This window comes from Nelusetta ayraudi, unplaced genomic scaffold (genome assembly GCF_046127955.1).
Source record: "Nelusetta ayraudi isolate G7.1 ecotype Tasmania unplaced genomic scaffold, CSIRO-AGI_Nayr_v1 ptg000026l, whole genome shotgun sequence".
Lineage (NCBI taxonomy): Eukaryota > Metazoa > Chordata > Actinopteri > Tetraodontiformes > Monacanthidae > Nelusetta > Nelusetta ayraudi.
The window spans coordinates 2600575-2622500 of NW_027466076.1; the positions used below are offsets into that span (position 1 = coordinate 2600575).

Below are 21926 nucleotides of genomic sequence, written 5' to 3' on the forward strand. Positions count from 1 at the left end.
TAGACGCTGTATGATTGAACACTGACACCCGGTGTCCCTGGTGTCCAGGCGTCATGATAGATTAGAATGTTTGGATTTTACTAGATGGAATTTTTTAAATCCTTTCGTTGAAAATTGAGATTCTCGGAACACATCTTTACATAGATCACAGTATAGCAGTGTAGCAGTCAGATTAATCTACTGTGGATTTTTTTTTTTTACAAGCGACACTTTTTTACTCTAATGAGTTTTCGGTCGTGTTTTTACCGTGCTGTGTTCAAAAGTGTTTGGTTAAAGCTTTTGGGAGCCAAACATTGAGAAGTCTGACCTCAGATCGCCTGCCTCCTGGTGAGTTTAATAAACCTTAATACACTTCGACCCGGACGTTTGTGGACATTATCTACAGTATCAAAATCTATAAGATAAGATACTACAAGAAGAAGAAGAAGAAGAAGAAGAAGAAAAAGAAGAAGGATAATGTATATTTTATTTATAATACAATTTAACGGTAATGACGGGTTATAATAATAAATAGGATTCCCGCTGAATGCACTCAGGAAGTGGGAAATAACGCCGACACGGAACTCGCGTCGTTCTCCCGCCCACTTCGTCGCTGTGTCCGGCTGAAGATGGAGCTCCTGTCCGCCCGTTGTTTTCCAGCCGAGCGCTCAGCGACTTGATCCGACTCGTCGTGGCTCCGCCCTCCGCTGCTGGACCCCGCCTGTTCTCCGACGTGTTCAGACTGGTGCCTTCAACCCGCAAGCATCTCGGGGGAGAGGAGGAGAGGAAGGGGAGGAGGAGGAGGAGGAGGAGGAGGAGAAGAAGAAAAAGGACTTTCCCCCACGGCGCTACTCGCAGTATCTGTACGAGGAAACAAAGTTCGCCGACAGTCGACGACGCTTCTCTCGGGTCGGAAAACATCTCGCCGGTCGCCGGAGTTGTGACATTCGAACCCGGAGAAAGAGAGAGAGAGCGAGAGAGAGGAGGGGTTGGGGGAGGCGGGTGAGCGGAGGGGGAATCGGCCCGAGTGAGTTCCTGTTCTTGTTCCTTGACGCACGGATCCACGGCAGCCAGTCAGTCCAGGGGGAGGGTAGAGGAGAGAAGAAAGAGCCGGCTGGTAGCTTCATCTGACCCGCAGTGACGTTGCACACACACTTGGATTTAATCCGGGAATAAGGGCGAGTGTTTGTGTTTGTTTGGTTGTTGTTTTTTGGTTAGTTTTCCTGAGGGGGTGGGGTGGGGAGCGCCAGGGTGGCCTGGATGAGGTGTCAGTGAAGCAACACAAGAGGAAAAAAAACCCCAAGGAAAAAACTCCAGTGACAGGCCATGGCGCTGAAGGCCAAGGTGTTGTACGACTTCACGTCGGAGAACCCGGGAGAGATCTCTGTGCGGGAGGGCGAGCTGGTGGCCGTGTTCAGCAAGGAGGAGCTGGACGGCTGGCTGGAGGGCGAGAACAGCCGGGGCGAGGCCGGCCTCTTTCCAGCCTCTTATGTGGAGTTGGTCCGGGAGAACGTCGCACCCAACAGCAAGAGCAACAACGGCATCTCCCCCTCCCACGCTTCGCCCAAAACCAGCGGCCCCACGCCCAGCCACGACCCCTACGGCAGCACCCAGGGCAGCGACGACGACTACGACTGGGACGACGACTGGGATGACCCCTCCCCGGTCACCGCCAAGGCCGTCGCTCCCGCCCACCTGGGCGCCACCACGCCGGCCCTGCACGTGCTGACCTCCTCCTCCCCCTCCTCCTCCTCGGCCGGTAGGCGCCAGAGCACCCAGTCGCAGTCGCACCACGGCAAGAGCTCGACCGCCACGGTGGGCCGGAACCTCAACAGGTTCTCCACCTTCGTCAAGTCCGGCGGCGAGGCCTTCCTGCTGGGCGAGGCCTCGGCCCTCGTCCGTGACGACGAGCGCATCTGCGTGGCGACGGGCAAGAACGGGCCCGAGTGGCAGGAGAACCCGCACCCCTTCACCTGCACCATCGACGACCCCACCAAGCAGACCAAGTTCAAGGGCATGAAAAGCTACATGTCCTATGGCCTGACCCCAACGCACACCAACATTCTTGTCAACCGCAGGTAGGGGCTGTTTCCACCCCCTCAGGTCGTTCCCTCGGCTGTTTTACCATTGGTTCTTTTTATTTTGCGGTCTATTGGGTAAAAAAAAAAAGCTTTTTGTGGCCGCAGTGCCTCGAGTGACCTCTGGGAAAGAATCGCCATGCTGCCATATTGCCAGTCCAATGTCTAGTTCTTATAATACATCCATAGTTTGTACCCGAGAGGACGGTCGTCAAATTGGCATCGTCCATCAGATCCATCAGAACCTCCCATGGGTTCCTACAGTTGAGGTTCCTCCATCATTCAATCAATCAATCAACCAATCAATCAATCAAGCAATTAAGCAGTCAATCAACTTTTATTTGTACTGTGTTGAATCACATCCAAAAGGCGTCTCAAAGTGCTTTGTATAATCAGGAGAAACCCCGCTGCCCCCTGCTGCTCCGGAGGCCTCAGTTGGTTTGCACCTGATTGTACAAAGAGCTTCGAGACGACTTTTGGATGTGATTTCGCACTGTACGAATAAAAGATGATTGATTGATTGATCTGCTTTGACCAGTTGGGGTGAAAAGGAAATAGAAATAAATTTGAGACAGAGAGAAGTGGTCAGAGTGAGTTGCAGGGTGAGCAAGTAAATACAGACAAAACTCTCATAGTCTAGAGATATATATCTATAGATATAGATACCAATATGTATACAAATAAATAATTCACATATATAAATTTAGAAACACACATAAGTATGTGTAAACACACATTTGTATATAAATAATTAATATTGCACAATTATACCTCAAATCATTACAACATTTAAACTGAAGACTGCTTTTTTGCTGCTGTCAAGTCGGAATCTCTCCCAGTTCCTTCGGTTTTATCCGCACCTTCAGATTTTCCCCTTTCAAAAACCCCTAAACCCCTGCCTCCCTCCTCCATCGTCCGTCCAGGTACAAGCACTTCGACTGGCTGTACGGCCGGCTGGTGGAGCGCTTCCCCGTCATCTCGGTGCCCCGCCTGCCGGAGAAGCAGGCGACGGGCCGCTTCGAGGAGGACTTCATCTCCAAGCGACGCAAGGGTCTGATCTGGTGGATGAACCACATGACCAGCCACCCCGTGTTGGCGCGCTGCGACGTCTTCCAGCACTTCCTGACGTGCGGCGCCGACGAGAAGGCCTGGAAGCAGGGCAAGAGGAGGGCGGAGAAGGACGAGCTGGTCGGCGGCAACTTCTTCCTCACCATCAGGTAGCCGCCCCTTGTCGGGGAAGACAACGCGCGGAGTTTCTTTGCGTGGGTTAAACATTTAAAAGCATTAAACGTAACAGGTGAGTGCTTTTCCACTGGCAGAGGAACACAGAGGGTTGATGATGGAGCTGAAGTCTGAAGGTTTTCATTGGAAGAGCTGCTTCATCCCGGTGACGCCTTGTTGACCCGCTCGCATCTAAACTGTGGCCATGTGCTCTTCAATATTCAGCCAATATGGAGCCAAAATAATGACATTTAATGCAGGTTTAGGGCCGTGCTAGACTTTGCTCTATGCCAGTGTGCTTTTGGCAAGACGCCGCTATCAGTTGACCTCGTTTCCAGTGGTGCGACTGATCTTAACCACGGTGGCGGAGTGACTGATCGTGAGTCAGAGATAAGGAGGCCAGCGAGGGAAAAGAAGAAATGCAATGTTGCATACTTGCGTAATGACGCTGACAAAATGCTGAAGTATTTCAAAATAAAAGCCTTGTTCGGTTGTACTATCAGCCCACCACAGGTCCCACTAGACCTCCAGGAGGTGGAGAGCAAGATCGAGGGCTTCAAGACTTTCACCAAGAGGATGGACGAGAACATCGTGGTGGTCAACGCCACCATCAACGAGTTTGCCCGTAAGCAAGCGACGGGCTTCAAGAAGGAGTACCAGAAGGTGGGCCAGTCCTTCAAGATGCTGGCGCAGGCCTTCGAGCTGGACCAGCAGCCCTACTCGGCCGGCCTCAACAAGGCCATAGCCGACACCGGCGAGGCCTACGAGGCCATCGGGGACTACTTTGCGGAGCAGCCCCGCCAGGACCTAGACCCCATCTCGGACCTGCTGGACCTCTACAGAGGACACCTGGACAACTTTCCTGACATCATCCATGTGCAGAAAGGTACGCGCGTCTGTTGTTGTTGTTGTTGTCGCCCGATATAGTGTCATCGGCTTGGCTGGGTTTTTCACCATTCAATGAAGTGTTTCCATTGAATGGTGCATTTACGAGCCATGGTCCTCGTAAATCTCATCTCGTAATTGTTGCGGGACGTACTTCTCGTGAAATCTCATTCACGAGAATCACATTTTCTTTTGTTTGTTTTACGTTTGTTTGCTGTGAAGAATGGTTGAACAATTTTTCTCTTTGATTACTTGTAAAAAAAAACACTGTTTGACCCTGCACGTCACATCTGCTGATGTGTAAATACGTAAAAAGTGTTTCCATGACACTTTTACGATATACTGTTATATCGATACGTTTGAAAAAGAGCGTGAAAGCCTTTTAGTAGTTAGGTTTCTTGGAAGTTTAGGTGTTTCCATGACCACCGTGTTTTTTTTATTCGATATTTAGGTTTTGAGCAATTCTAGGGGTAATGGAGACGCAGCTCGAGACGCTGAACGTTCAGATGCTAGCATCAGCTGGCTGATACTGGTGTGAGCTAGCACGCCAACAACCTTTTCCCCACTGCTGTTGTGTTTTACGATTTCTCTTCCGTTTTTACACTGTTGTAAGTGCGGCCAACGGACGCAGATTTTTATCTGCGTGCTTTTATGGGTTCGGGTTAGTGAGATGGTTCTGTTGAGCGTTTGTTACGGTGCCGAAGTGTGCCGACTGGGACACACCTATTGTGTTTTCTGTCACGAGAGCTTCGTGCCGCCAAAGAAAAACAGATGTGTGAGCAAGCTGACTTTGCAGTGAGGTCAGAGGTGGGTGGGAGTGGATCATCTGTGCAGTGAGTGAGTTAACCAGAGAACCCAGAGAAACAAAATGTTTCCGATCTCTCGCTGTTACGAAAACGATTCTTGGTGTTTTCCAAAAGAGGCCGCCTCCGTACCGACCGTGTTAACACAACGGCCGGAACCATCGCCGGAGGAACCGGATCCCCGACTGTGTTCAGACATCTGTTCTCATTTACTGACGAGCCGCCTCGATCTGGGTCGAAAACTGAAACTGGCCATTGTGAGCACGGGTGCTGTGAAAGCCTGAACTGGCTCACTGGAAAACATGGGCGTACACATACACACACTCGCACACACACACACACACACTCACACACACACACGCAGTGGGCTTGTTAGTTCCATGCAGGTTGGGCAAGAAGGAGTCGCTGCTGGCGCTCACAGTTCCTGGTCTTTGCCAAAAACCTGGAAGGCAGCGGCAGATCGCTGTTCCTGCTGTCGGGCCCCAGCAGAGACTCCACTCGTTGTTCGGAGATACAATCGTGACGACGTTCCAGTGGGGGAACACTTGGCAATCCCTCGAGACGGATGGAGACCACGCCCGGCACCTTTTTGTTTGCCGGTTGCTTTGGACAAACCACGCTTTAGAATAGAATTTTATTTCTTTTATTTCCTTTTAGCTCGTCGTAGAATTTTTTTTACTTCTTCCACTATACACGCCGCTGCCATTGGGAACATTTCCCCAATTTGGGATAAATAAAGGCATTCTATTCTATTCTATTCTATTTCTATTCTATTAAAATATCCTACTAAAAGTGCGAGACCCGCTTCCCCCTAAAATTCAAGAGTTTTGCTTTTGCTGAACTGAGCGCAAAAAGGAGAAAAAGAAGAACAAAAAAAAAAAATCCCTAACCCTATCCCATTGTCCATTCACAACTCAAACACAAAGTCGCTGCGTTTGCACTTCGCTCGTGAGATCATCACATCCGTCTCGGGGCCAACGGAGCCCTGAGTCACCCGGGTTGATGATGTCCGTGCAGATTTCAGTGTTCAGTGTTTCCGTGAGCGGCGGCGGTGGCCTCACTGGGACAAAAGAGATCTGCTTTGCATTGAGTTGGGTTTTTTTTTCTTCAATTTTCTTAGCTTTTTTTCTTATTACTTTTTGTCCTTTTTTTGTCACCCCCCTGCCCCCCTTTTTTTTTTAATTTTTAAAAAAATCTTTTTTCCCCTAAATGCCTGACTCAACTCCCCTTCACATTCCACACACACTTCTCAGATATGTGTTGACCTCTGAACCCCGGACACGTCGACGCTGCGACGGGGCCGCCGGCTCTGTCCGACTAGAATGATTTGACAGTTTTTCTTTTTTTGCCCTGGGCCTCCTGTCTCTGCTGTGTTGTCTTGAAGAGGAGGGAGGGGGGGAGCAGGAATGCAGAGCCTGTGGATTACTTTCAGGCCTCCTCCTCTTCCTCCTCCCTCTTTTCCTCTCTGTGATTCAGCGAGTTCACGGTGAGGAAGGGGGGAGTGAAGGGGGGTTGCTGGGGGTGGGACGAGGAGCGGGAGGGGGAGGGGGAGGGGGGGTTGTTGGCTTACGTGTGAAAATGTTCACAGGGGTACAAAAAAGTTCCCACCGTTCTGTCTTTTTGAGATTCCAGCTCCGTAATCGGCTTCGGTTTGCCAGCAGGTCAAAGTCTGACTTCATTATTTCACTCTGTTAACACTTTCGCTGTCTTCTCAGCGACGGTGCCGCCTCCTCGTTGTTTTTTGATTTTATTATTTTTCTGCTTGGTGCCTCGCCCCGACCTTCTGCTGACTACCGGCTACTTACAAAGTGCTAAAGTACTAAAAACATCAGCAGATCAGCAGGTCACTAACTTGCCAGCTAACGGCTAAGTGTTTCTGGATGACACCGTTCAAAAAACTGTGACGCTGCATCAGGAAGCTTTGTTCTTCTGATCGACTCGCGGGGAGACATCTCGTTGTGTAACTTACGTTTCAAACTTTGGAGTCAAATATTTTCGGTTCACCACTTTGCTGGTGAACATTTCACACTTGAACAAGGTGCGGACCAAAGTCTGAGCCACGACCAATGAGATCTGACGTGACATTTGTCTCTCGCAAGGTGCGCTGACCAAGGTGAAGGACTGCCCCAAGCAGGAGAGCGAGCTCCACGAGCGCTGCAACATCATCTCGTGCGCCACCCTGGCCGAGATCCAGCACTTCCACCGCACCAGGGTCCGCGACTTCCGCGGCCAGATGCAGCAGCACCTGGGCGCCCAGATCGCCTTCTTCCAGAAGATCACGGCCAAGCTGCAGGACGTGCTGCAGAGGTACGATGACGCGCAGTAGGAGCTGGGACTGACTTCCTCCTCCGCCTCCACTTCCTCCTACTTCCTCCTCCCACGCTGACATTTTTCAACAACATGCCGGCCGCATAAACTCTGGAACGTCGGCGTCTTCAATTGTCTGGACGAACGAGTGATGATGTTAAAAGCAGCTGCTGGGCTGCGCCAGGATGTTCCTCTAATCCAGGACTTGCAAATGACCTTGTGTGTTTTTCGCCGCAGCGACGTGGGAATGTCACAGTGTCTCCCCCTTGTGGCTGGCAGCAGTAGTACAGCTCATTAAGTGTTTCCTTAATGACCTTTAAAACAACTTAAAGCCAAAAGCGGACATTCATTCATTCATTTTCCATACCCGCTTAGTCCCGAGCTCAGGGTCACGGGGGTCTGCTGGAGCCTCTCCCAGCTGTCTTAGGGCAAAGGCAGGGTGACACCCTGGACAAGTCACCAGTTCATCGCAGGGCCACGTAGAAACAGACAACCATTCACACTCACGGACAATTTAGAGTGTTCAATTGACCTCACATGCATGTTTTTGGAGTGTGGGAGGAAGCCGGAGAGAACCCACACAGACACAGGGAGAACATGCAAACTCCACACAGAAAGGTCTCAGGTCCGGGCCCCGGAATCGAACCCACGACCTTCTTGCTGTGAGGCGGCAGCGCTAACCACTGCGCCACCGTGTCGCCCAAAAGCGGACATCTTTTTCTTAAAAAAAATGAAAATAAAAAAATAAATGAAAAAATCATCCGACAGATTATTTGACCTTTGACACTCGGCCCTCCTGCACTAAACTACAGCACAGACTCCATCTGGCTGCAAATGACAATGTGGACACAAGGTGGCAGCACCCCCTTGTTAGTTTCATTCCGCATAAAGCAGGAGAAAAGGAGAAGATCCCGGCCACCTTTTCTGCGCTGGAGATCAATTTTGAGATTATGATTACAGTGCTGTAAAAAAAATATCAATCTGAGACTTTGACCTTAACTAAAGAGTTTCTAACATTGTAACTAATGCAGTACAATAAGGAAATAAAGGAATGTAGGTTTTCTTTTTCTTTTTTTTCCCAGTCAAATGTTTGTGTGTGATTCTTTTGAATGTCTCTGTGCCTTTCAGTCAGTGTTCAGGTTGGGCGATTTTCATGTACATTGGTGTTTCGCAGCAGCAGCAGCAGCAGCAGCAGCAGCAGTAGTCCGATATCCGACACCAGAGTTCACCAAGTGCAGCTCAGGTTACTGCAACTTTCATTGATTAGGATCCACCTCCGTCTTTGCCCCCTGCTGGTTCCTTTGACTCATGATTTTCTTCTTCTTCTTTTTTTTTTTTTAAGATTTTCTCTCCTTTTCTAAAAGAACCAAAAAGGGTTTTAATTTTTTACTTTTTAAAGGAGAAAAATCATCTGCAGGTTTGAAAATGTTTACTTATTTGCACAAATTATTTAGGTCAAAACCAGGTTTTTAAGCTCATCACCAGGCTGAGTAGCAGGTTTGAATCGTCTGCTGCTTGTGCTCGTGTAGCTGTGGGCTGAAAACTCCTTTCAAAACCTTTTTGTGTTCAGTTTCAAAGACTCTGATGATGCAGCCAACATTTGCGGTTCAAGTTCCTTAAAAAACAACAACAACCAGGATCTGTTTCCAACTCCAGCTCTGGCAAAAAGGTTTGACTTACATTGAATCATCCAAACAGGCGGCAGTTCTTAATAAATAACTTTTATTTCAAAAATAAATCTTTTACAGTGCATTTCCACCGTCGCTGGAGGGAAGCTACCATGTCTTGAATGCTGTTCATGTTGTTTTTTTATTTTTCTTTGGAGGAAAAGATTGAATTAAACTGTGTTTCTGTCATTGAAAGACATCTACGTGTTGATGAATCAACTGCAATTAACTACATTTGCTGATTATGAACAGCCAATACCTTGAAGTCCATGCAAATTACAATGCTGTAAACAAAAGGCAAACTGGCTTCCTGACATCAGCGTTAAGTTTAGCAGCACTACCTCTGTTTATTTACAGTCAGCAGCTCAGTCTCTTTCTGTCAGCAGTTATAAAAAGAAAAAAACATGTATTCCAGGACTGAAGCAATCAAAAGACAAAAAAGTGTCTGACACTTCCTTGCTCGCAGACTAGACAACAATGACTCAGTTAAAATAAGCAAACTATTGTGGCTTTTATACAGACAATTGTGTAACTGGCTACTAGCTAACATCTGGCACAATTTAAACGTCTGCTAACGTCTCCAAGAAGTGAGTCTACCAGCTAATTACCTAATTCGGTTCCACTAGCTAGCAGCTAAGCTGCTCCTTGCTACAGGGGCACAATGTAGTCAGCCATCAATAATATGAGTGCATGTTTGGTTAACACATAAATAAATTGTCAGCAAGTCGCTGAAAAACGCTAGAAAAGCGAAATATAAGGAAGCAGCAGTTTGAAAAAATAAAAAAGTGCAGAAGGAGAGCGTACAACAACCCTGCTTGTGCAGAACGATCTTTGAAGCGCTACTCTGTAAGTTCCAGAATTAACAGTAGCTGAGCTTTGTAATAAGTGCTGTACTGTTTTGCTGATGTCTGCCAACATTTTTGACAACTAGTAAGTAGTTCTTGTTCCTTCTTTGTCTTCTCTTCAATTCATTTTAGCATTAACTTGAGCAATATTGTCTAAATGTACGTAAATCATAGAACACTCAGTGCTGTAAGCCATCCATATCTTAAAATAGTGAAGAAGCCAACCATTCTCCCTCCTCTAAGGCACAGTTTATCCTTGGCTTGACGTCAGACCCAGTATTGACCGTGTCTCATGGTCGGAGTCAGGGAATGGGACCTTACCGAGGTCCTGAATCCTGCCGTGACTGATGCTGCACCGCAAGTCACTCCTCCGCCTCTGTTTCCATCTTTAATGTCTTCGTCCCCGCCGTCAGGTTCCTCGGCTTCAAACGGGCCCCAGAAGGTCATTCCAGGGGCCAGACTCCTCCTCCTGGGACTTATGGGGGTCTTGGGTGAGGTTGGGCAGCTTCTGGCGCTCTGCAGCGGGGTGACCATCACAGAGGGCATGGCCGTGCTCCGCTCAGCCCCGGCAAGATAGGGGCTGCCCTCGGCTGGTGAGGTGACAGAAACCAGCTGCTGCAGGAGCCGCAGGCGAGCCTGCTTCTCCTTGCGGTGGCGAAACACCAGAATCAGAACTATCAGGATGATGATGAGCAGCAGGCAGGCAAGCAGCGGCAAGATAATGAGGAGTGGGTCCGAGGCGGGACGTGGAAGGATCTCCACGTGGACCGGGTCAGGGCCGGTACCTGGGTTGTGTTTATCAGGTACCGGTGGAGTGTGAGGCTGAGATCGACCTCGGCCCCTTCCCGGTCCCTCAGCGGCTCCCCCGGACCTGCCCCCGTGACTCCCGCTACGGGTGTGGTTCCCCCAACGGCCGTGGTACCTGCTCCTGTGCTGGGTCCTGTTGTGGTTCTTATGTGACAGAATATGAGGAGGTAAACGGTCTGCGCCTCCACTGCGAGTTGTCGTCAATGTAGACCCTGCTCTTGCGCCCCCTTTTTCTCCCGTGGTGGTGGTGGTGGTTCTGTTCTGGGCAGGAAGGCGGTTTGGCTGTCGTTCCCGATTGCTGGCACTGTCTGCTTTGTTTGGACTGGTTGGACCGTGATGCATTTGGTGATGGGGAAAGATGGTGAAGTGGAGCTCACCCTTTGCCGGCTGGACGTTTCCGGCTTTCAGCAGAAAGATGAACGAATCGTTGAGAGGTGAGGCAGGGGTATGGCCTTGACTAGCGGGTAGAGCCGACGTGTTGTCCGGATTTTCGCTGAGACTCTCCTCAATGGCAACTCTGCCCTGCACCACATCTCTGAACGTAAACAGCTTCAGGACCTCTGATGCACGGTTAGGGTCATAGGTCATCTGCACAGAAGCAAATACAGGAAGTGAGGTGTGTTAGCTCAAACAAGGGTATCTTAGGTTTCAGGTATTTGGTTTACCTTGACTAGTTTCCCATGTTTTGGTGGGGACAGAACCTCGAAGATAGGGTTGGATCGGCTGATCCTTGCCAACTCCGAGGCGTCGATCATGGCTTTCCCCAGTTTCACGGCGATGCCGCTCGGGACCCGAACTGGTTCCCTCAGGTAAATCAGAGGCCGAACAGTCACCTTCACCCCCTGGGCTGCCACATTTCCGAAGTCCACTCCTTGGCACCAGGCCGATGCCGTCACCTGAAAGCTGTCCTCCGATTCGCTGAGATCCGTCATGTGGTACACAACGCGGCCAAGCCGCAGGTCCCGGTGGCTGAAGGTGGAGACCTCCTGGTCATTGATGGCAATGCGTCCATGGCGTGGATGCTCGACGACCATGTAGGTGATGTTGGCCGGGGTGCGACCGTTGGTCTGGGCTGCTAACTGGTTGGTTGTCAGGACCACCGTGGTTCTGCCTTGGACCAAGGACAGGCCAGTGTTGTTGACCATGGAGACAGAGGGCTTCACCACCTCCAGGCTGAAGAGTCTGTAGAGCGGCCGGTGGTGACCATCAGTGATGTTGAAGTAGAAGACGCCTGTTGAGGGTTCACCCTGATGCAGCAAAATGGATCATTACAAAGAAGCAATTAGTTGTTGTATTGTAGGGCCATGATGACGTTTGTCAGCAAAGTGACAGTGTGAATGTTCATTCCAGCGCTCTGGTGCTTCTTCACCTGTTGGATGAAGTGCAGCCGGCGGTGGTTGACGTCGTACTGGGTGAAGGATGTCACTGGTTCTGGTCTCTCCCCCAGAGTCAGGTAGCCGTTGCTGGGCTTACTGATGACCAGGTAGTGCAGCTCCTCTGGCGGGGTGTCATGGTCCTCGACCTGGAGACAAATTAGCCACAAGCCTTTCGTAGATATGACAGTTGAGATACTCTTCACAAAAGTCAGCATTAAAAAAGTTAAACCTTTTGAGAGTGCCTTGTTTTCTTATCTTCCATTTGTGGATGGTGCCACAAATAATTGGTTACAGCAAGACATTGTAATCAGAGTCTATATAAATAAACATGCTGTTTTCTGTCCATCCCGAGGATCTTATCGATAATTCATTAAATTGGCCGGCTCCACTAGATTCTTGAACAGATAGAATATGGAACCCTTAAATTCACCACACATTTTCTGCCAATAATTCCATAGTCTGCTGCAAATCAGCTGCTTTTCTACATTGCCACTAATAAGGTGAGGTAGCTCTAAAAACAAGGTCATACATCCAAATATCCCTGACCGTGAATGGCAGTGTGCCACAGTTCTCCACCAGTGGCCCACCTGTAGATTTTCTGGCCCTAGTGCAACACTCTCCCCGACCACCACCTTCAGACTCGGGGATCTGCTCCTGATGAGTGGCGGCTGGTCATTGACCGGTGTCACTGTGATGTTGAACCTCTCTGTCACTGCCAGGCCAACCACAGCCCGACCGGGAGGAGCCGCATCTGCTGACAGGCGGGAGGCGGATGGGGCAGAGCTGTATGGGTTGGAAAGGGGGAAGGGGGAGTTTGACGAGAAGGCTGGGGAGGTGGAGAGTTGTGAAGGAGCCACCCAGGCCTGGAAGGTAAAGCTGTCCTTTGTCGTCTCCGAGTCATCATGGATGTACGTGATGCCGAACCGGCTCAGTGTCACTTGAGAGAAGGCAGACTGGCTCCTGAGGGAGGATTGTTCTCACTTTAATTCATGTTTTACAAATATGAATAATTAGTGCCATGACCCTGAGAGAAGCACCTGCTGAGGTTGAGCCCTCGTATATTCAGAGCTCCGTGACGCGGAAAGGAAATTACGCGGTAAAGGATGCGGTGGTCTCTCCTCACGGCCTCTGGGACTCGCTCAAGCAGGTTGGAGGCATCAAGTTTAGAGGCATCAATAGTAACCTGGCCTCCTTCGGCCACTACTGCACCTGAGCGTGTCCAAGATAAGGTATTAAAATATCAAATAGATAAATTCATCTTTACATAGTTTATTCCTCAGTTTGATAGAGGTTGGAATTGTTAGATATCTTAGTCATATTCCAAATTCTTAACATTGAAAAAATAAGAACTTGAACTGCACCACACCTTCGTTGCTCAGGAGCCTGGTCCTTGGATGTGAGCTGCTGCGATGTTTGCTGGTCTGGTAGGAGATCAGAATGGTGAAGGTATGCAGAGGAAGGAATGCAGGAGGGGACGAGATAGTGAAGGTAAAGGAGTCCTCTGCCGACCAGCCCACAGGCTCTGGCATCTTCTGATCGTACAAGATAACTCCCTCGTTCACCTGAGAGGGCACAAAAAGGAGCTAAAGTTTCCCTTCTGTCATAAAAAGTGAGAGCAGGTGGCAACTGACCTAGATAGCCCTACCATGCTTTGTGTGAACGTGGACACTTTTTTTGTGGAGTTGTCTGGCAAACGCTGCACCAGTTGCCCAAGCTTTGGAGGAATGACCACTGTAAAGACCACAGTCTGGTTTCGCTGGAGGTTGCTGTCTTGGTTGGTGGTGGCCTGAAGGTGCTGCTCAGAGAGTGGTGTCACAGAGCCTTTGAAGATCCAAGAAACCCAGTGAGAAAGAGGACACCTGAAAAAAAAACCTGTTAACTGCGCTATGTTTGCTGATAGCAGGCAGAGGTCAACCTGGGTAGGCCTGCAGCTGATGGTTCCTCTGCAGGGTGAGGACCAGGGAGCGGGCAGTCGTGCTAAATATCTGTCGAGGAGCAAAGTTCACGCCATCATTTACCTGGAAGTGAAAGCCGCCCGACAGTGCACCTGCACACAAACCGAGTGGAAAAAAATAATAAAACAGATGGGTTTGTTAGTAACTCGCTCATTTTTACCTGGCAAGAAAGGAGAAAAACCTTCCTCACCACTGTGCACAAACAACAGCTGTCCAGTTTGGATGTGACTCTGCGTGAAGTTCAGGATGTGCCTGGAGGGGGCGCTCTTCAGGGCCAAATGGCCGTTGCTGGGTGGTGTGACAATGAACTCCAGCCCGTCTGGCAAAGTGTCCAAGTCCTCTGCGCTGAGCTCATTAACGGTGATTTCTGTGACCGAACTCTCCCAAACCTGGAGACCCCAGAGGAACAACAACTACTGCAAAAGGGTCCTGTGTGAGGCAGAATTCATTCTGTGAGGAAGGTTTGTGAAACATGTAATATTTCTAATATGGGACATCTACAGCATAACCAAATAAGAGATGTGGATTTTAGAAATGGGGAAAAGTTAGCATAAACTGGTACAAGGTCATGCTATTTATGCGAGGTAAATATGCAATTCACACCAACATTTTAAGCAGTGCTATATTGTGTTTCACTTTTTCTATCTGCAGAAACATTGAGACTTGAGACCGTTCTAATTGTAATCTAATTGCTGGCAACACATAAATTATTAAATGAGATAACCAGGCCCTTTTGTTGTCTGTCCCACTGGTGCTGTCACATCCTCACCTTCAGACCATTGTTGGCTGTGACAACCGGAGTTTCGTCGTTGACAGGTGTAATGTTGACGTGGGCCACACAGGGCAGACTGTGCTTACTGATTTCTGTCTGGTTGGCCACGATTGTGAAGCTGTCCTTTTCAGTTTCACTGCCGTCATGAATGTAGGAGATGTACTCCCGCTCCACCTGGAGGCAAAAAAAGTTGAACAGCGAAGAACCCCTTATGGCCCTCGTGTTGGTCTCCTGGAATAGTTTAGGGAAAAACACTCCCTCAGATGACACTCATTCATTCTGACCTCGGTGTGTGTGAAAGCAGTGATGGGCATTCCCGGGATCCGGCTGTGTTCCAGGTGCCCAAATCGTGGCGGAACAGTGACCTGGTACAGGAAGTTCATCCCTTGGAAGTGATTGTTGGCCACCATGATAATGTCGGTGGTGAGTGGCAGGGACGAACCCTCGTCCAGGGTCAAGTCAGACACCTGCAGAGCCAGACAGTGGTTGGCAGTTGTGACTGCAGTTAGTATTGTTAATCTGCTCTCTCATGGAGTGATGCTCCAAATTTTGGTAAGCTAATTTCTACCAGACAACAACTGCACTTAACTGCACTCACTTTATGTCATTGCAGGGCCAAATTAGGCATCAGATAATAGACAACAATTATCACTCACACCTTAGAGTTGCCAGTTAGTCTAATGTGCATGTCTTTGGGGTTTTTGGGGTATCATAAGACAACCCATGCAAACTCGGTATGCCGGCTTCCCCCCTTGCCATTTGTTTACCTGCAGAGGGAGGAGCACTGGGACAATGTCAAAGTCCGCCCTGAAGGGTCCAACTTCTGTGATCCCATTGGTCACCTGCAACCGCATAGAGTCATTGCTGCTTCCGACAGCCTGCTGATGGTAGAGGACCCGTCCCTGGTTGATGTCTTCCTGGGTGAAGGAGTATACCGACTCTGTACTCGTGCCCTACAAGTTTGGGAACAGGTGGACAAAGGGTTTTTGCTCATATCTGACCGCAGTGTGACCCAGATTGAAAAACCTAATTTGGGCTCACAATGTCAAGGTGCTGCTGGTCTCTGGTGTCATGTGGGTGCTCCTCTCCAGGAGGTAACCTCTGGAGGAAACCAAAGGTGGGAGGGGTTTGGACGGTGAAAATTATCTCTGAGGGGAGGCTGTTCTCATGAAACACCTGTCCAGTCAAAACCAAAAATCATTGTTGAATTCAGTTTTTTATCAACATGACACCAATGCTAAGGAAATTATTATTATCACTATTTACATCATCTATTCATATTGATTCTCACCTCCAAGTCATATCTGCTAATAGAGACATTTTGTCTTTCCTCTACCACAACCGGACGATTACTGACAACTGTTGGCGGTCTCTGGTGACTCTCCAGGAGAACTTTTATTGGAACTCTAATGTCCAGGTGTACCTCCCTCCTCCCTCTGTCCACACGACTCTTTGTCGTCTTTTCTGATGCTCTTGTTGTCACGTTAAACTCGTCAGACAGCTGTTGGCTGCCGTCATGGCGATATACCAGCCGTCCCTCCAACAAATCCTTCTGGGTGAATGTCGTGGTTACATCTGATCCAGCCTCATGCTCGGTGTCATGGAAACAGAGAACTCCATGCTTTGGCGGACGGAAGACCTCAAAGGTCACTTCTTGCGGGTCCCGGATGTCCAGGTTGCTGAGGACGCTGAGGTTAGCGGAGGTCACAGCTGTGATGCCACCTCGCTGCACTATCACACCTGTGTTGTTCTCAACGTGAAGGTAAGGATCCTGAGCCATCACCTGCAGCAGCCAGGCACACAAGAAATACCACCAGGCTTTGTTTTCTCCATATAACTGCATGATGCAATGAGTTGCCAAGAGCAAAATATGATAAGAGTACGAGGACATTGCTCCCACCTCCAACAGTGTTGAAACATAGTGTTTCCCATCCGAAATGAAGAGCACGAAACGGCCAGAACTCACTCCTCTGTGGACAAACAGCACCCTTTTCTGGCAAAAAAACAACAGGGAGAAAATGGACGTAGAATGGTATTATTTTCTACATTGGATTCATCCGATTTTGTCAGTGACACAGAAAAACATAAGTAGTGAAACAACAAATCTTACACTCTCTGACTTTCCCGGGGTAAATGGTTCTAACCTGCTCGAGGTCCCGCTGAGTGAACTCATACAGCTTATGAGTGGGATCGCTGGCCTGTACCAGCTCTCCCATGGGAATCCCCCGACGTGTGTACACCAGCCAGCTGTCATCAAAGTCGGAGTCGTCGTCGCGGTATCTCAGGTCGTTCAAAGTCAACAGCCGTTGCCCGTCACGGGCCACGTGGAAAACCTTATCCACCACCCGCACAGGCCTCTGGTCATTCACGAGCTGCACAGAGATGTTGAAGGTGTGTCTGTCTCCGCCCTCCTTCTTTCCACTGGGCCTATGTGGTTTGTATACCAGGATCTGGAAGGTGAAGAAGTCCTGCTTGGTCTCGCTGTCATCATGGACGTACGTGATCCTCTCCTCCACGATGTCCTCATTGGTGAACGTCGTGACGTTGTTGCTGATGGAGGTGGAGTTGGACAGGTCGATCTTCCTTATGTGCCCGTGCCTGGGGCTCGTCATGACACTGTAACGGACCTCACGGTTCTCAGGAACGCGAGTGAACAGGACTTCTTTGTTGATGACTTTACTGGCGCCTTCCAGCACTGAGAGGCCTCTGTTTACGACGGTGGAGGCGGTGGCGGCGGATGATTCGGGTTTGATGTTTATTCGGAAGTCAAATGCTGCCGAACTGGCCAGCTCAGAGAACGCCTGGAGGCCAACAATGTCTCTGGTGTCATCTTGCACTCTACTCAGCAGCTGGTACTTCAACAGGCCGTCTGTGACGTTCTTTTGGCTGAAGGTTGAGTTCTTTGGCAGGGCTCTGTGGTGGAGAGACAGCCTGCCTTTCATTGGCAGAGCCACAATCCTGTAGTGCAGGTCGCCCTCGCTGAGTTTTGTCCCCTTTGCAATAACGTGAAGGTCTTCAGGAGTGACAGTGGCACTCTGGACGCCGTTGACCTCCATCTTGCTGCGAGTCACTTTAAACTGGATCCAGCGAACTGCAATGAGAAAGTCAACCTCCTCTGCTGACTCGGACCCGATGCTGATTGCGCACGTGAACTGATCGGTGACATTTTGAGTCTGCAGGCCGTGGTGTGTGTTGATGTATCTCAGCCATCCTTTGTCGACAAGCTTCTGAGAGAAAGAAGATGTCGGCTTCCAGTCGCCGGCGGAGTCAAACTGCTGAAGCTCGCCATACCGCGGCAGCGCCGTCACCTCGTACCTGATCGCTGCCTCTTGATCGGCCAAATTGACTTGGACTGCCAGGTTATTTGTGGTGATCAAGGCAGTCCCGCCCTGGCTCACCTCCAGCCCCGTGTTGTTGACCAGCTTGTGTTCGAGGGGCACTGCTGTTATTCTTAAAATCACAGTGTTGCTCGACTGTGGAAAGTGGAGGAACGAGGAAAACAAAAATGTTGCACGTTGGTATCACCATCAGTTTTCATCTTCCTTTATGATAAAAATCAACGGGCTAGTATTATTACCTTCTGCCCGTCGCTGACCCTGAATGCCAGTCTGGAAGTCGGAACTCCAGTGTGGACAAAGCTGATCTTACCCTCCTCCAGGTCATTCAGGGGGAAGAAGTCAATTGACCTGGAAGAAAATACACAGTACAATATCTGAGCTTCTTCAGGTTTGTTTTTTGATTTTGAGGGGCTGTTGAGGGGTATACTATGAAAACCTGCAACTTCTAGTAGCAGCTAAGATAAATTCCAGTTATGTCGGTAGGGTTAGGCTGAAGATTTGTAAGGTCCTGTGAGACTGTGGCACTCACCTGCCTGGGTAATCCCTATGCTCGAGGTGTCCAGCCTCGGAGCTGAGGTTCCCCAGGGAGCTGCAGACCAACTCTGCTGGGCTGCTGTCTGGATCCAACACTCTCAGCACATTGGTTGTCAGCTGAACACGTTGCACTTGTGTTTAGTTTTTTGTTTTCTTTCCCACAAAAGATACATGGCACACATACATACGTTTGAGAACCCCCCACTCCCTTACCTGTCGACTAGTGTTCCGCACCAGTGTGAAAAGGTTTCCCTCCGGCAAACTGAGCACCGGTGCATCGTTGACCGGACTGACGCTGACGTCAAAGCGGTGCAGGCGGCTTGCCCTCGCCAGTGTCGGAAACTCCTTGGTTTTGCTGGAGAAGACTGAGAACATGAAGAAGTCTTGCAGGACCTCAGAGCCACTGTGGATGTACATCACTCGGCCCTGCCACAGATCCAGCAGGCTGAAGGTTCGTTCACCCTCCTCGACTTCGGCTGAGACGCTCCTGTCTTGCCACTCGTCTGGCATCCTGTCGCCCTCTGGATGGAGGTCCAGGCGGAGCTGGCCATGCACAGGCTGCCCCTCGATACGGAACTTCAGCTGGGATGGGTGAATACCAAGCTTCCCAAAGTCCAGATTCACCTTGACAATTTCAAACAACAATGTGTTTTTTTCTGGCTTTATGTGTTTGCAGCATGTTCAGCAGGAGACAATCGAACCTACCTTGATGTGTTTGGGCTCCAGAGCTGCTCGGCCTCCTTCTGCGACCTCTAGTTTAGTTAGGGACAACAGGTTTGGGTTTTTCATGTTGTCATTTGCGTCTGGGGTCAAGAGTTCAAACTCAGACCGTTCTACTGGGCCATCAGCTGTCGCTACTGCGGTGCTTTGTCCTTCCTCGCAGCCAACAGCGATGTCCTTGGTGACGACCGCGTGCGGGAGCCCAACTTTTCGAGCATTCACCCTGATTTCCTGGACACACCCTTTGAAGGACCCCTGGGCCAGCGTCAGACCGCCTCGCCTTGCCTCTCTGCGGGCTTCTTCACTCAACCCTCCTATCAGGAGAGGCCCTGTTGGCTGATTGGCCTGTAGCTCCACAGCCAAGCTGTCCACGACCAGCTCCTCCCCAACCTTCAGCTGGACCTCATGGGGTGTCAGCTGCAGCCGGAGGCGGTGCCAGGTGAGGTCACCATGGACGTTCGTCAGAGAACGTACCTCAGTCTTACTCCCTTCTCCGTTCCCAACCGTCACAACCACACGGCCGTCCTTCACCTCGACGGCGACAAAGCCCTCCTGCTTGGTGGCGCTGAAGAGGATCACGCCGTCCTCTCCTCTGGCAGAGGGGCGCAGCTGGCACTCAAACGCTACTTCTCCTTGCGCCTCCCACGGTGGCAGCGAGATGAAGGCCCTGGAACTGAAGAAGCTGACAGAGTCTTCATTGGTGGCGGAAAACTGGGAACTGCAGCCCAGAGACACCTCGTGAACCCTCTTGTAGCCAGAATAGGGCCGCAGGCTGGACAGCGGCTTGTGTCCGTTGAACTCCACCTCGTCTATGCAGCCTCGGAAGCCAGCGGAGATGTTCAGGAGACGCGGGTGGGACAGAGCAACAGCTCCCCCGACGAAAAGCCCGTCCTCCACGCGGAGCTCAAGGTCCGGCCCTGGCACCATGAGGCTAGTGTGGGAGTTTCGGTCCACGGTCATGGTGACGTTGGGGCGGCGGTGGTTTATCTCCACAGAGTGCCACGCCAGATCACCCAGGTGGACGCCTTCCTCCTCCGACTGCAGCAAGCACTCGCCCGAGCCCAGGTTCAGACGCAGCTGTGGGGGGAGGATGGATGGATCGGGGGGCGGGGGGAGTCGGAGGTCGACAAAGGAATTATCCGATTCTTTACACACAAACGTCCCTTCAAGCGGAACCAGTGAAAACATTTGTTTTTAGTGATTTCTTTATCTGACCTCTAGTAAAAATCAACAACATGCAATTTTTTTGCTTGTTTGTTTTTGATAAATTGTACAGTGGATCCTTTTCAAATGCGACACATGCTAGGGCCTTTAATTTCATTTTTTACCTGCAGGCGCCCAGAGACCATATCCAGCAGCAGGAAGTCTCGTCGTCCCGCTGCCAGGAACAGCAGCCCGTCCTGGGCCGACGTCCGGAAGCGCATATGTAGCGAGGTCTGTAGAGACGCCTCAGCCATGCGCTGGTGGACATAGCCGTCTCCGAAGAATGAGGCTGTCAGACAGTCGGACGGACGGAGGAGAAGGAAACCTTTTTACCAAGATGCTTGTATTAATATGAGTTTCTGTCCTGTTTTACTGCAAAATATCCAGTAAAACAGGACAAAGACCCGGTGACCTCGGGCCTCTTTTTTTTTTTCCTGCTTCTCCATTAATCTGTATTGACTGGCCCATTAATGTTGCGCCCACTTTGCACTTTATATCCGAATTCAATTGGTGAGGGCTAATGCACTGGGAAGCGGGTCAGACTGGAAGGTTCTAATGCCAACTAGACCTCAGAGTTGACCCGAATGCACTGGACCAACTTTATTGTGCAAAAAAAGATTTATTTCAAGTTATCTATTGTTTCCATTTTTGCATTTTTTGTATCTTATTTCTTCCTCTGAAAACACAGATATTTTTTTTTTTAAACAACAGACTTTTTCCTTAGTATTTACTAATAATTCCAAAGTGGAAACACAGTATAAAAAAAATTGGTGCAAAAGATGAAAGCAAGAAACATTCAGCCTCTTGATGTCACTTGAATTTCAAGCGATTGCAGTGTCTAGTTAATCTATAACTATAAAAGGCACATCAGTCAATTTGCTAATATCTGTTGGCCTTTGTTTCCAGATGAACAATTCAAAAACTTTATTTGTAGCATGCTCATGCTGGATGTACAGTGAAATGGCAAAGTCTGTTTTCAGTTTGCTGCTTTGAAAAAAAAGAAAATAAATTTGAATTAAAAAAAAAGAATTGCATCCAGGACAAAAACAAACAAACAAAAAAAACCAAACAAACAATTTCATCATATATTTCATTATACGACACAAATGTCATTATATCTTTCCATGTGTTCAGTCTATTATCCAGGCCGCTGTCACGAGGCTGCTGAAGAAGAAGCTCCCCGTCAGCAGAGCCGCTAAATCTGTGTGTCATCCCACTGTAATCTGCCTGTGTGATAGCAGCAGTGACGCTGGATTATTAATAATCTGCCCCCACCGCAGACACTCGCCTCTTTTTAAACATGAGTGCAGATGTAAAAGACAAAAGAAAGAAAAGCTTTTTTATTTTGTGCACGTGTATCATTTTTTGTTGATGACATGTGTATACAAGTGCAGTTGACCTTCAATCAAGTGTTTCATTAATTTTGTGAAGTCCAC

General features: G+C 49.4%; 2 protein-coding genes across 2 annotated transcripts; one reads left to right on the plus strand and one right to left on the minus strand.

Annotated features, from left to right (window-relative positions):
- The first annotated feature begins 626 nt into the window (after positions 1-626).
- LOC142890139 (sorting nexin-18-like) lies at positions 627-7611 on the plus strand. The gene is made up of 5 exons (XM_076028965.1): positions 627-2057; positions 2981-3274; positions 3782-4164; positions 7066-7494; positions 7530-7611. The coding sequence occupies exons 1-4, from the start codon at positions 1306-1308 to the stop codon at positions 7290-7292; spliced, it is 1656 nt and encodes a 551-aa protein (XP_075885080.1). The 5' UTR covers positions 627-1305; the 3' UTR covers positions 7293-7494; positions 7530-7611.
- A 2325-nt stretch (positions 7612-9936) lies between these two features.
- On the minus strand, positions 9937-20819 carry LOC142889904 (chondroitin sulfate proteoglycan 4-like; the record flags this gene model as incomplete). Its single annotated transcript, XM_076028580.1, has 21 exons — positions 9937-11180; positions 11258-11839; positions 11962-12114; positions 12556-12928; positions 13006-13177; positions 13335-13551; positions 13593-13789; positions 13884-14015; positions 14114-14312; positions 14693-14869; positions 14980-15162; positions 15463-15648; positions 15737-15871; positions 15987-16478; positions 16596-16688; positions 16840-18168; positions 18273-18381; positions 18563-18684; positions 18781-19191; positions 19273-20364; positions 20616-20819. Coding segments are annotated over 21 exons (7686 nt in total), but the record flags the coding sequence as incomplete, so codon positions are not given.
- Positions 20820-21926: the final 1107 nt, after the last annotated feature.

Coding starts and splice junctions, on each gene's coding strand:
- LOC142890139 (XM_076028965.1), top strand. CDS start 1,306: ATGGCGCTGAAGGCCAAGGTGTTGTACGACTTCACGTCGGAGAACCCG. Junction 2,058..2,980: donor AACATTCTTGTCAACCGCAG/GTAGGGGCTGTT, acceptor TCGTCCGTCCAG/GTACAAGCACTTCGACTGGC. Junction 3,275..3,781: donor AACTTCTTCCTCACCATCAG/GTAGCCGCCCCT, acceptor TTGTACTATCAG/CCCACCACAGGTCCCACTAG.